This window comes from Saimiri boliviensis, chromosome 8 (assembly GCF_048565385.1).
Source record: "Saimiri boliviensis isolate mSaiBol1 chromosome 8, mSaiBol1.pri, whole genome shotgun sequence".
Taxonomy (NCBI): Eukaryota; Metazoa; Chordata; class Mammalia; order Primates; family Cebidae; genus Saimiri; species Saimiri boliviensis.
Window position 1 is genome coordinate 123,482,491 of NC_133456.1, and position 13,387 is coordinate 123,495,877.

Genomic DNA, 13,387 nt, shown 5'->3' on the forward strand with positions numbered 1-13,387 from the left:
GAGGGGAGGGAGAGGGGCGAGGGCCGGGTGGGGGAGGCCGAGGTGACAGCAGGTGAGAGCCGGTGCGGATGGGGAAGTGAGACAGGCACCGTGTGGGTATTACTCATTCCGCTCCGCTAACGAGGCTGCTGGCAGGCGGAACTTCTCGCCTCTCTTTCAGTCCAGCTGAACTTCAGCCTCATTGAAGTCCATTCCCATCCCCGTTCGCGCGCAGGGAAACCGTGCGTCCCTAAGGGAAGGGAGTCCAGGCTGCGTGGGTCAGGTAGCCCGTCTCCGGGCGCCGCGCGGGTCCTCGCCGTCCCCAAACCTGCCCTTCCCCTCATCAAGGGAAGTCCCCGGGGAGTCCAGGCCACGTTCCCTTTCCTTGGCCCCGGGGTGAGCGGAGCAGACACGCGAGGCGTGGGACTGACGGCAGCCCTGCCTCCAGGAAGCAGGCGGGCGGGGGCCTCGGGGCGCTCGAAGGGGCAGCTCCGAGGGCACAGGGTCCACGGGAAAAGCCGCCAGATCCCTCCCTGCCCCTGGCAGCGGGTGTGGTCAGCGCGGAGGCAGGACTCCGCCCAGCCTCCAGCTTTACCTTTCCAACTGCGGCAGCCCGTGGCCCTTCAGACCACGTCCCCACGGTTTCCCAACACCCGCCTCGCCCTCGCCCCACCACACCTGAGGCCAACTTTTCCCTCGCCCCTCAATTCAAACTCAGCAGTGCCCACAGCTGCCGCAAACCGCCCGCTCCTTAGCAACCAAGGTTCCGGCCGTAGAGCGAGCGCCTCTAGGTGTAAGGAAGGTGATGTCGTAAAGCCGCGAGTGTCGTAAACCAGGTGCGGTGGGGAGGGGGGAGGGGGGAGGGGTGGAGGCGGAGGGGTGGGGGGGAAGGGGGAGGGAGGGGGAGGAGGTGACTCGAGCATTTAGACACAAGCGAGAGGATCATGGCGGATGGCCCCAGGTGTAAGCGCAGAAAGCAGGCGAACCCGCGGCGCAATAACGGTAAGTGGCGGAGGGGACCGGGGAGCGGCGGAGTCAGGGGGAGCCGGGTAGCCGGGGCGCCCCCGGGGGCGAGGGGGGCGAGCCGGGCTGGGAGCGGCCGGGGCAGGGACGGCAAAGTGGAGTGGGAAAGTAGAAAGTAGTGCTCTCTGCCCCCCTCCGCTGCCGCCGCTGCCGGAGCCGCGCCGCGGCCGCTCGCTCTCCCTGAACCGTTATGTCTCTTACCTGGTCTCTCTCCGCCTAGCGGCTCCCGCCGCCCCTGCCGCCTCCCTGGACCGTTAGCCGCCGCCGCCGCCGCCGCATCCCCGGCGCAGGGCGGGCGGCCGGGACGCGCTGGCCACTTTTCTGGTCCCGGGTGGAGCGGCTGTTGCTTCTTTCCTCACTTTTCCCCACTCTTGTGCCCTTCGGCGCCTCCCTCTCCCCCTCCTCCCGGCCCCCTCGGCGGGGTTCTCCCTCGGCGCCCAGGCCCCCGGGAGCCGCGGAACAAACTTGTGCCCGGCGCTGACCGTGCAAAGTGGCTTCCGCGCGCCGCGGCCCCGGCCGGCGCCGTCGCTCGGGCCCCGCCACTCGGGCCGGGCTGTGGGCGCGCGGCGGCCGGGCGGCGGCGGCGGCGGCGGCGGCGGCGGGACGGGGCGGCCGCGGGCTGCGTGGGGTCTGTGCGCGCGTGTGCGCGGGCGCCGGCGGTGCGCGCCGCGGGCTGACGGGGCTCGGCCGGCGGCGGTAAAGTTGGGACCAGCGGGCCGGGCGCGCTCGCGGAACGGGGATTAGAGGCGCGGGGGCGCGGGTCCCTAAGCGCCCCTCCTCCCGGAGCCTCCCGCAGCCCGGCCCAGAGCCCCGGCCTGGGGGCTCCGCGGCGACCCCTGCGAGTGGGGCACGCGTTTGGCGGGGCGCGGCGGGGCGGCGCGGGGACGGGGTAGGCAGTGCACCCAGTTAACGCCGCCAGGAGCTGCGCGGATGGCGGCGAGCTGGGCGGCGGGTGTGTTTGCGGAGTTGTTACCTGGGCTCAGGGACAGGGAAGCACCGCAGACAGATCCCCCTCCCCGGGCAGACGCGGTCTCCGCGCCGGGCTGGGCCGGTGTGCGTGCGCCTCGCGCTTTTCTCTTTCGGTTTTTGGGGAAGTTGTTACCTGGGCCGGACGCACGGAGCGCTGAAGCCGGATAATGGGGCTTGGATGGCGCTCTGGGTCTCGGGTGGAAGGAGAGTGGGGGAGGGGGCGGACGGACCGACGGACGCGCGGGGCTGCTGGTCGCGCCGCAGCTGCGGTGTTTATTGATTTGTGCTGCTGTGCCAGGGGAAACACACCCCTCTGCCTGGCGTGAGAGTTAAAAAAAAAAAAAAAAAAAAAAAGCGAGGGAGAGAGAGACAGCCCCAGGGATCGAGACCCGAACATGTGGTGGTTGCACAGTCGCCTTTTCCAGTTTGGAGAGACGTTGTAAGTTGATTGTATTTCTGTTTATCTGGGGGCGATGCTGTGCTTTCTCTCCCTCTCGTGCAGCAGCGAAATGTCTGCTGATTGTTATTGTCTGGACAGTTCCTGTGGCGAGAGGGGCGAGACTTGTCCGCCCGGGGGCGGCGGGAGCTCGGGGAGAGCAGCCCCCGCCCGCGCCGCCTCGGTACCTGTTTGTATAATAATGGGCGGCAAACGGCCCTGCAGCCGGCCGCAGCCCAGGCTATATAAGGAATTACACGTACATTTCGGACCGAGGGGCTCGCTTTGGTGCCTGCGTTCTTTTTAAAACGACTTTTAAGAGAGGGGGAATAAATGTGTCTGTAATGGGACCGCTGCAGCGTTGAGAAAACGAGGAAATAACATGTTTAGGAGAAAACTCTCTCGTGCTCCCCCCTCCTGTCTCCCCCATCCTCCCCCCTCGCGCCTTGGCTCCCTTTCTCCCTCCCCTCTGGGATGCGAAACGCGAGGTTTTGTAACCTTTCCTGGCAATTTTAGATTTTGTGTGGGATTTCCTGTCTAGAAGCAGATACGAAGATTTTTAAGCTGTTTCAAGATGTTTCCTTCCAATCCGTAAACATATTTTTAATATATTCGTGCCGACATTAAAATCACTGCTTTTATGAGTGATTTTAATTATTCATATAAACACTTGCATTTTAAAGACGTATATTGATTATGATCGAAAGGTATTTTGATATCCTCATTGTGGAGAGATGAGTTATAGCAAGGAGTGGAGCATAGGCTATGCAATTTTAATTTCCTGTTTTAGCGTCAAATAGTGTGTGTTCTATATTGAGCTGTTGCCGCTGTTGCTGATGTGGCTTTATGAAAGGTAAGTTGGTTCGGAAAGGGCTGTTCGCTTTTTACCTTATTTAAAATGTTGATCGCCAGAGAAAGGGGCTTTTCTTGTTGCTGACGACATGTGTGTGACATGTGAGTCTGAACCACCCAGTGTCTGTGCAGCTGCTGTAAACATGTTTACCTGAACAGGAAAGAATGGATTTTTCTCCTTAAGATCCTGTGATATGAATATTACGCTCGTAAGGCATATCAACAGATGACTTAAGGGGGAAAAGCGATCCTGAAAGGTACTTGAAATCAACAGGAAAGAGAGGTTCTTGATCGCTGCAGCAAATGGCAACTTGTGCAGGTAGAAAAAAGATGGTGTTTAGTTTTCTCCTGCATGTATGTCAGCCCCCTTCTGTCTGCTGCTTTCATTCTCAAGGGAGGGATTTATTTACCACGCTTGCTGTCAGTGTTTTTCCTTTGTGTTTAATATTAGTAAAACAGATTTGCGGCTGTTTAGCACCAAACGTCTTGTCTGCATTATGCATTTCTCTCAGAAAACAAAAGGTGTTTAAGATAGCACTGTACTACTACAGGTATCTTCCATTTTCATCACTTTTGGCTCTGTCCTTGTATTTCTTTTTGTTCTCAAATGTATTTCTTCCGTTGCTGGTGATTATAGCCATGCTATTTGATTTAGCCTTATATTTTGCAAATTAAAAATGAAGTTATATTCCATTGTGTTGTGAAGCCTCGGTATATCTGTTGGTTAATATTTCTTAGCAATGCAGTCATATTTAAGTTGCAGATGTTTATTGGAAAGAATTACCTGGCAAAATGTTAACTCTTAAATCTTTTTAATGAAGGAATGATGTATACAGTGGAAGATTGTCATAGAGATGGTTTATGTTGTTATATATATATATATATATGTATGTATTTTATTCATTTTGAAATAAGGTATGTGGATTTTGCTGCTAAAGCTTCTTTAAAACCTTTTAATTTCCTTTCTGGAATACGTCTGAAGGTAGGATATTAAAGGGAGTATCAGGTAGTGTAACTGACAGGGGTAAACCAATTGAGTAAGGTTTGGCCAAAGCATCAAACCTTGTGTGATAACTTTATGATAATGATGTTAGTCATCTATAAAGGAGTGACAATTCTTGAATTAGTTTTTACCATCTGTAATTTAATGTTTTGTTATGTTTTTAAAAATCAGTCTTTTCTCTTTCTCTGCTGCTTCTGTGTGGTTTTCTTCTTGTTCTTTCTTTTCGTCTTTTTTTTTTTTTTTTTTTTTAAGAGATGTACTCTAGCTGCTGATGACCACATGCTGATTAATTCTCTTTAGATGGAATAGCAGGTCCATGTCCTTCTGTCATCAGCACCATTTCCCCTTGCTGTCATTGGAAACCACCAGTAGAGGATGCTAACAAAAATGATTACTGGTGTAGTAGTATCATAAGTTTCTACAGTGCTGATTGGGAACTTCAGTATAATTCTAAGTCTTACTGTTACTTAAAACTAGCCTTGGTTAAATTAGGCATAAGCATTTTCTTGTTTGTTCAAACTAGAAAGAAGCAGGAATGTTTTAACTTAAATAATTTTATAAATTTAAGTTATTTAAATCTCTAATTGAGATTGCTATTCTTGTTTTAGAGCAACTGTATTACTCTTTATTTTAAAAAGATTTATGTTCTTAAGTTTGAAGAAGAATGTGTAATACTTGACCTGTATTTATTTTGCATATTTGGAATACTTTTTAATCTTCTTTTAAAAATTCATTGTAAGATCCCTTAAAATATGTATTTTAAATGTTAAATACATCTAAAATGGTAAAAGGTTAAGAGTAGTAAGGAAAATTACAATTAATTGATTGATAATACTGTGTAATTATTTTTATATGTCTTATGCAGACTTAGACTATGGATGGCTTGGCAGAGAGCTGCTAAAGGAGGTGGTAACTAGCAGTCACTCAGATGTCAGAGATTTTTAGATTTTATCGTTTCTTTCTCCTTCAAGTCTTTTCCTACTGGTGGCCTTCTTCCTCCTCTTTAGTTAGGAATCAGTTAGTGCATACATTAGTGCAAATATTAAATTTGCCAATTGTAAATTAAGGAATATGACTTTGCTTTGAGATCTTAAATGAAGTAAAAACATCTCTGTTTATTGCTGTATGCTTGTATTAAAACAATTTATTTCAAACTAAATAAAAATACCTTTATTTAAATTATAAATAATTTCATGAGACAGTGTATTTAGTTATGTCATTTCATTTTGTGTCCATATAGTTATATTAATGTAACTGTACATTTTAAGCCTTTCATTAGGTATAACGTTATTTTCTTAATTGTTTTTAGTGGTGTTTCTGTAAATGCGTCAATATCAGTACCATAATAGGATAGCCACACTCCTTATCTTGAATTAAGTAGGCATTGAATTACCAGGAAACCCTGTGTTAATTTCTTATTTTAGGACGTCTTGGTTCTTCACGTGTATATGTGTGTGTGTGTGTGTGTGTGTGTGTGTGTGTGTGTGTAGTTTTTCATTTTCTGACAGGTATTTTAATTTAGTATTCTAAATCCTCAGGGCTCAGTAGTGAATAGGTGTGATTCACTTACATGTTTATGAACTGAGAAATTTTCCCACAAGGTCATGAGATATATTGTAGCATGGAGAAAAACTTAAAGTATCTTATAAATTGAAAGTATTAATCATTTATTAAGGTGACCCTAATATTGAAAAGCATATGAAATATTTGTTTAGTACTATTTTCTTCCTTCCTCTAGTCTCTTGTATTTTTAAAATGGAATACATATTCTTCTGTGTAGTTGCTTTGGAAGCATGTGCTAAGAAACTTGAGAATATTTTTTAAATAACGGCATAATAATTTCTCATAGTTGTGTTTTTATTTTGCTTTTTCCCCTTTTGGATTTACTTGTATGAATCACTTTTAAGCATGTGATTAGAGCCAGATGTAAACACAGATGCAATATCACGTGGAATTATATTGTTAGCTACTCAACTATCTGTATTGAATTGCAGTGGAGGAGGAGAAAAATCATACAGATGTTGGAAGATATGCATTAAGGTGCAAGAGTATGACGAGAGATTAGAAAACTTGAAGCTGTAGAAATAGTCTTTAGGATTAAAAAAAGTTTTTTATTCTCTTCAGTATGATCATTGACTTATGTGGAAATGCATGCTTTTTATTTCTAAATGAGATATAAGCTAAAATAAAAGTGCATTGTTAAAAGAAAACTCAAAAAATATTAAACGAGAAAAGTGTCCTAATTAGGAAATACGATTTTTTTTAAATACTTTTTTAAAAGGTCAGATGTTGTATATATTACTGTCTAAATAATCATTAGGTATAAACTAAAAGTAGAAAATAAGTGGAAATATATGCAGTAGAGGAAGTTTTGCAGCAACCCTAGTTTAAATTTGATCTATTATGTTGGCATTGTCATAGAAACTAATCATTATTTTGGATAGGGCAGTATTTTGAGGCTTGTATCACTAAAGGACACATCTTTAGGACATCAGTTTTACTAAATACAAATTTCAGTATGTTATGAGAATGTCTGGATTTTAGCCTTGATGGAGGTGGATTACACTGTTTTTTAACCTGAAACTGGGTTGCTTGAAATGTTGGCAATATAGTACTTAAGTAGCAAAATGCTCTCTAAGAGAAAACAACTTAATTTTTAGAACTTCATTAATTTTGTTAAAGCATATTTTGTAGTATATGATATGGGTGTAGATAAATGGAAAGATTATGAAAGGAGCAAAACGTTGAATTCAAGTGTCTACTTGTATTATAGCTATGAAACTTTAAGGTATTATTTCTTTCATTCTGTAAGAAGTTACTCTTCTCTATTTATTCAAACAGCTCCCTGTTATTTAATACATGCTCCCTCTATACATAGGGATTGCATTTATCTGTCTATGTGTATATTTCTCCTCCTACTCAACATTATGTATTTATTGAGACTTGGTACATAGAGGTTGAGGTATGAACTATGGCTGTTGTAGAAAAACCTTAATCGTATGGCAACCTGGGAAAGCCTTCATCTCTTTCACAGTAGCAACTACATCTGTGCTGAAATTATTCATAACAGATGTTTTGTGATCTCTTCATTCCCTCTCTCTCCCTTCCCCCATTCAGATTTAAAATTAAATGTGAATGGAAAATAAATTTATAAATTACGTTAATTTCTTTTTATTGTTTTAGTCTATATTGAAAGTCCTCTGTTTTCTGTTTTAAAATATTCTAATTTTAAATATTTAAGATATTTTAAGTATTCTGATTTCAGTTTTCTTTTAATAAAACTTAACACCATTATTTAGATATCCGTTACTATTCATGGTCACCACCTAAAATATATTCTGATTTCCTTTACTCTTAAGGTCTTATATTCGTTGAATCCACAATTCTAGCAAAGTGTTTTGTTTGGGGTGTTTTTTTGTTTGTTTGTTTGTTTGTTTTTTTAAGTAGATAGTACTAGTTGAATGTAACTAGTTTGCTGATGAAAAAAACTTTTTCTTGGAATCATACATTTTTAATATGGAAGATCATCTTTTCCAAAATAACTTTTTATCTGAAAACTGACACAGATAAGCTGAAACTTAGGGCCTTTAAGTAGAAACCCTAGAAGAGACTTTAATGTGTGTTTTCAGAAGTGCTAATGCCAGGCAGATACAGTGTCATACGGAAGAGCATATAGTGAAATCCTTAAAAAAGTAGATTGTCTGAACCTGGGCTCTGGTTAACCTTGCTCTGCTTTGAATACTTGAAAAGGCTGTCAAAAATCACTGTATCTCTTTAACGTTTTCTCCTTTCTGCCCTAAAACTCAGTTACCATTCACTCCTATTGCTACATAATTTTTCTGAATCTCTTGATACTCTTGGATTTTGCTTTATTTGGGAGGGAGAAAGTAAAGGAAGGAGGAACTAGAGTAGACAGAAAATAATTTTATATTAATAAATATTCATTAAGAAAATAAAGTGGAATAATTTTGGACTGGAGAGATTTGGGAGAATCATCCAAAGCCATTTTGCAGTAAAGTAAACAGAGTTACAATGACTTTGCTAAGTTTGCATCACTGGTTAGCTTGGACTAGGTCACAGCTTTTTGGGTTCCTAGTTCAGCATTCTTTTTATTAGGTCATTTGAACATATTTATCTAAGATGGTAACAGGCAAGAACTAGATACTATGAATTTTCAAATTTGTCATAGTTAAAACCAAAACGGATAGATTGCTTCATCATATCAGAAAAAAAGCGAGTTCTAATACATATGCATATGTCTATCAAATTTAGTAGCTGATGTAGTTATATTACTTAAAATATTTCAGAGGCAGAGCATTAGTATTATTTAGAGGCATTCTCTCATTTGGATTATATTTTTAGTCATCATTCCCAGTTTCAGCTCCCATCCTTTCACTCTGTCCTCCCTACCTTGGACCCAATCTGTTTTATATATGCCCTTGGTTTTGTAGCTAGCCTTGTAAAATTGTGTGGCTCTTTGTGTGTTTTGTATTTACGTAAGTGCTACTTTGCTATATAATTTACTTTGTGCTCACTGCAGCCTCCATCTCCTGAGTTCAAGTGATTTTCCCATCCATCTCAGCCTCCCAAGTAGCTAGGATTACAGGTGTGCACCACCAAGCCCAGCTAATTTTTGTGTTTTTAGTAGAGATAGGGTTTCACCATGTTAGCCAGTCTGGTCTTGAACTCCTGACCTCAGGTGATCACCTGCCTTGACCTCCCAAAGTGCTGGGATTACAGGCATGAGTCACTGCGCCTGGCCCATAATTTGCTTTCTTAGCATTGTTTGATAGCTAGTCATGTTGCTGTGTGTACATCTAGTTCATTGCTTTTAACCTTGCAGTATTTCATTTGTACAGTAAGGACAAATTACCTGTCAGTTCCCCTACTGGCAGATTCCCAGATTGACTCCAATTCTTGGATACCAATAATTCTGTAATAAACATCCTCCTACATGTTGCTGTTGGCTGTGGAAGAGTTTCCCAGCACTGCCATATCTAGGGACATGGTGTTGTCCAGATACAGTATTGCTGAGTAAAGGTCAGTCACATATTTAATAATCACTAAATTCTGTCAGATTATTTTAAAAACAGGATCACCATTTTTTACACTCATCAACAATGTAAAAGAACTGTTTTCTCACGTTTTTGCCTGCCTTTGGTATTGTACAACATTCTACAGTTTGCTAATTTTTCAGTTGCTAAATATAATAGTTGCTTTAATTTATGCTTCTCTGTTTACCAGGGGCATTTCTTGATCATTTCTTCATTTCCTTGCCAGCTGTTTGGATTTTCCTTTGTATGAATGGCCTCTTCATATCTTTTGTCCTTGTTTTTGGATATATTTCCATTTCTTGTTGATTTCCCAGAATTCCTTGTGTATTTGAGATAATAATCCCCAATGTGTCAGTCATTTGACTGTGGTTCAGGAATCTTTAATTTTAATGCCAAAATTTTGACTTCATGGGTAGTAAGAAGTTCTTCCTAATTTATATATTATAAAGATATTTTCCTATATTTTCTTCTATTAGTTTCATAGTTTTATTTTTCGTATTTATATGTCTAATGTATCAGGAGTTCACCTTTTGAATATAGTATTTCTTAAAAGGAACAAATATAACAGTTAACAGTTTTGGGCTGATCCTGTAACTTACTAGCTGTCACCTTGGCCAAGTTACTTAGTCTCCTTATGCTTGAATTTCTCTACATGTAAGTTGGGCATGACAATCTCAGAATTGTGAAAGTTTAAATGAAGCATATGAGGCATAGTGCCTAATACATGTTTTAAGTTTTCAATACATGTTCATTTAAAATTTTACTTATTATTTCTTTTAAATGCACCTTGAATCAACTGATAGTTTCTTATCCTTTTATCAGTATTAACTCCAACTAATGTAACGACCATCTGAAAGAGGGTTGCTGTAAAATTTGTTCATTGTTTCTGTAGCTTTGACATTAAACATTGCTTAGCTCAGACCTTGGACAAGGCTGTTAAATGATCAGTAGACACCGAAGCTTCATCTTAATGCTACTTTTGGTTGGACTCTTTTTAAGGGGCAATATATTGAGAGAGACTTTCATATCACTTTTATGTATAATATTGACATGAACTTAAAGGATAATGTCCCATTGTTATTCTGTTATGTAAATCAAAGAACACAAACCCAAGGAGTAAAAGCTGCATATTCTGTATTTGAATAGTCTAAGCAAATGGAATCTGCACCTTCTCATATATCCATTTGGTTGGGAATATACTTAAGAAGATGGCTGTCTTACTATGTTCCTACGGTATAGATCAGGCCAATTCTAAGACAAAAGTTAAAACTATACCCTAGTTTGTGTGTGTGTGTGTCTGTACGTGTGTGAACTTGAGGTATAGTTTACAATCAGATACACCAGTATACATGTACATTTTGATGAGCTTTGACATACTAACATGCATGTGTAACTACTACCGCAATCAGGATATAGAACATTATTTCCATGATCCTAAACAGTTCTTCCCCACATATTGCCCCTAGCAGTGATCTGCTTTTGGTCACTAGAGGTTAGATTTAATGTTGCTAGAGTTTCATATAAACCAAATCATACAATATATACTTTCTGTGCACCTTCTTTTGCTTAGGATATTATTATCAAGATTAGTAAGGGTCAGTAGTTCATTATTTTTGTATTGTTGAGTAGTATTCCATTGTATAAATATACCACAATTTGTGGTGCCATTCACCTCCAGTGGAACTATTAACTTGGGTTTTTTTAGATCTTTGCTGTCATGAATAATGCTACTGTGAACATTTCCATAAAAATTTATATGCATATATATCTTATATTTCTCTTGAGTCAATACTTAGGAGCACTGTTACAGTATGGGTAACTGTATTCCTGAGTACATATAGTAAGTTTATGTTTAACTTGGTAAGAAACTGCAAAATTGCAAACTGCTGTAACATTTTTACATTTCCACCAGCCATGTATGAGAAGAGTTCTAGTTGTTCCACATCCTTGCAAACAATTGTCTTATGTTTTTACACTTTTTTTTGTCTTTTTGGTTTTTTTCTTAGTAGGTGAGTGTTAGTATCATTTGGTTTTGATTGGATTTCACTGGTGACTAATGATGTTTCAAGATCTTTTGGTATATTTATTGGTCACTTGTATATTTTCTTTTGTGAAATGTCAGTTCAAATAGTTTGTCCATTTTTAACTGGATTATTTATCTTTTTATTATTTAGTTGTAAGAGCTCTTTGTATATTCTGGACCAAACTTCTTTGTTAGAGACAGGTATTAAAGATATTTCTCCCTTTCTGTTGGCTCATTAGTTTTCTTAGTGCTATCATTGAAGTGCCGAAGCTTTAAATTTTGATGGAGTTAAATTCATAATTTTATTCATTTAAGCTTTGTGTTCTAAGAAATCTTGGCCTATTCCAGATCTTCAGCATTTACTCCCCCACCCTTTTTTTTTTTTAAGAAACTTACAGGTTTAACATTTAGATCTGTGATCCGTTTCAGGTTAATGTTTGGTCTTAACTCACCGGAATTTGGCATAGGAATTTGTATTTGAAATTTAAAAAAAATATTTTTCAGGGCCCAACTAAGACCCAAAGCTCAGGATTATAGGGAACACGAATTCTACTTCCCTTGTTTTGAACATTTTTAACTGAGAGTGAGTGCCTTGTGCCTAGTTACTGTTTTCAAGATTCTTCATGTCCTTAACATTTTAATTCATTGAAACATACTTTAGTGAGGATACAGTTTCAGAGAAAGATGACCAAGGAGAATGGTCATAGTTAAAGCCGTGTGAGTGTTGTCTTCATAGTTTCTAATTTCTTACAAGGTTTTTAATGAATTTAGCATTATACCAATTCATTTTCATGTTCCATAGCTTTTCTCTTTAGATGGGGAGTTTGTGTAAACCTAACATTTGTTTCGAGTTTTTAAGGGATGTAGTTTTCTTCTTGACATAAATGCTTGATCTGATTGATTTTTGCCTACATGTTTTGCCCCCTCACTTTGCTATAGCTAAGAAAATGTTTTTAGTTACTTTGAACTTTGATAAGTTGATTACAGATGTGTTAATTTACTTATATCATACATCACTAATTCCTATGTAATTATTAAGATAGTTTAAGTTTAACTTTTCTATTTCATTTTATCACCTATTCCTATTCCTTGAAAATTCATTATAAGTAACTTGTGTCTTATTTTTGTTTTTAATGATCTCACTTTTTAATACTCCTTTTAGTTGTCTGTGTTGAATAGTCTAGATATTAATGTATAATTCTTTCTGGTCTGGTATCCTTAGGTGCATTTGTAGAAAAAGCATTAGACTGGGAGAAGTCTTAAATTCTAATACTGAATCTGCCATTATTTGGCCTTTGAAATTGAGAAAATAATTCAGTTTATCTCGGTCTGTGTTTGTTCATCTGTGGAATGAATAGGATGGATTACTGTATGCAAGGTAATGAGACTCTGAGATGAAAGATACAGTACCTTGCCCCAAGGAGGTTCTAGTGTGGTAGGGAAGAAAAATGAAGAGAGAAACCTTTAGAATACAGTTTGGTAACTGATGTGATATTCTGTCTTATATGCATAGAGGAGATGGCACTTAAACGAGGTTTTAAAGTATGTGTGTGAGTTATTCTAGTAAAATATCATAGTGGAAAATAATTTTCTATATAGAGGGAATAGTACATGTAAAGGCATGACACACGTGCACACACATATTGTGGGATGCAAGTCACGTTTGGTAAAACTGTGAAGGATGAGTGAAAGAATGGCTAGAGATGAGGCTCGAGAATTAGTAAGCAAATGAAGAAAAAAGCTTTATATTGCTATTCTGAATTTAGATTTTTATCTTGGACATGATGGGAAATTACCACAGGTCTTGAAGTAAAGAGTGACATGATTTCGTTTATATACAGTAATTCATAATGTTATGTTTATATATTTAGTGTTAATATGATTAAGAATTTAAGACTATGTATATTCTCGCTCATAGGCGGGTGTTGAAAATGAGAACACATGGACACAGGGAGGGGAGCACTACACACTGGGGTCTGTTGGGGGGAAATGGGGGAGGGGCGGGGGGTGGGGAGGTGGGAAGAGATAGCATGGGGAGAAATGACAGA

The 13,387-nt window shown here is 40.6% G+C and overlaps 1 protein-coding gene across 15 annotated transcripts in view; it reads left to right on the forward strand.

The window, feature by feature from the left end:
• The first annotated feature begins 501 nt into the window (after positions 1–501).
• Positions 502–13,387, forward strand: part of ZEB1 (zinc finger E-box binding homeobox 1) — a 197,153-nt gene continuing 184,267 nt past the window's right edge. For 5 of the 15 annotated variants that reach the window (XM_074405234.1, XM_039478651.2, XM_039478650.2 and 2 more), the window contains exon 1: positions 905–981. Coding sequence is in view for 6 of the 15 variants with exons in the window: in XM_039478647.2 (XP_039334581.1) it covers positions 924–981 (58 nt within the window). In the remaining 9 variants the exon portion in view is untranslated. The other 10 variants (XM_074405229.1, XM_003938384.4, XM_010349057.3 and 7 more) reach the window with 5 other exon arrangements.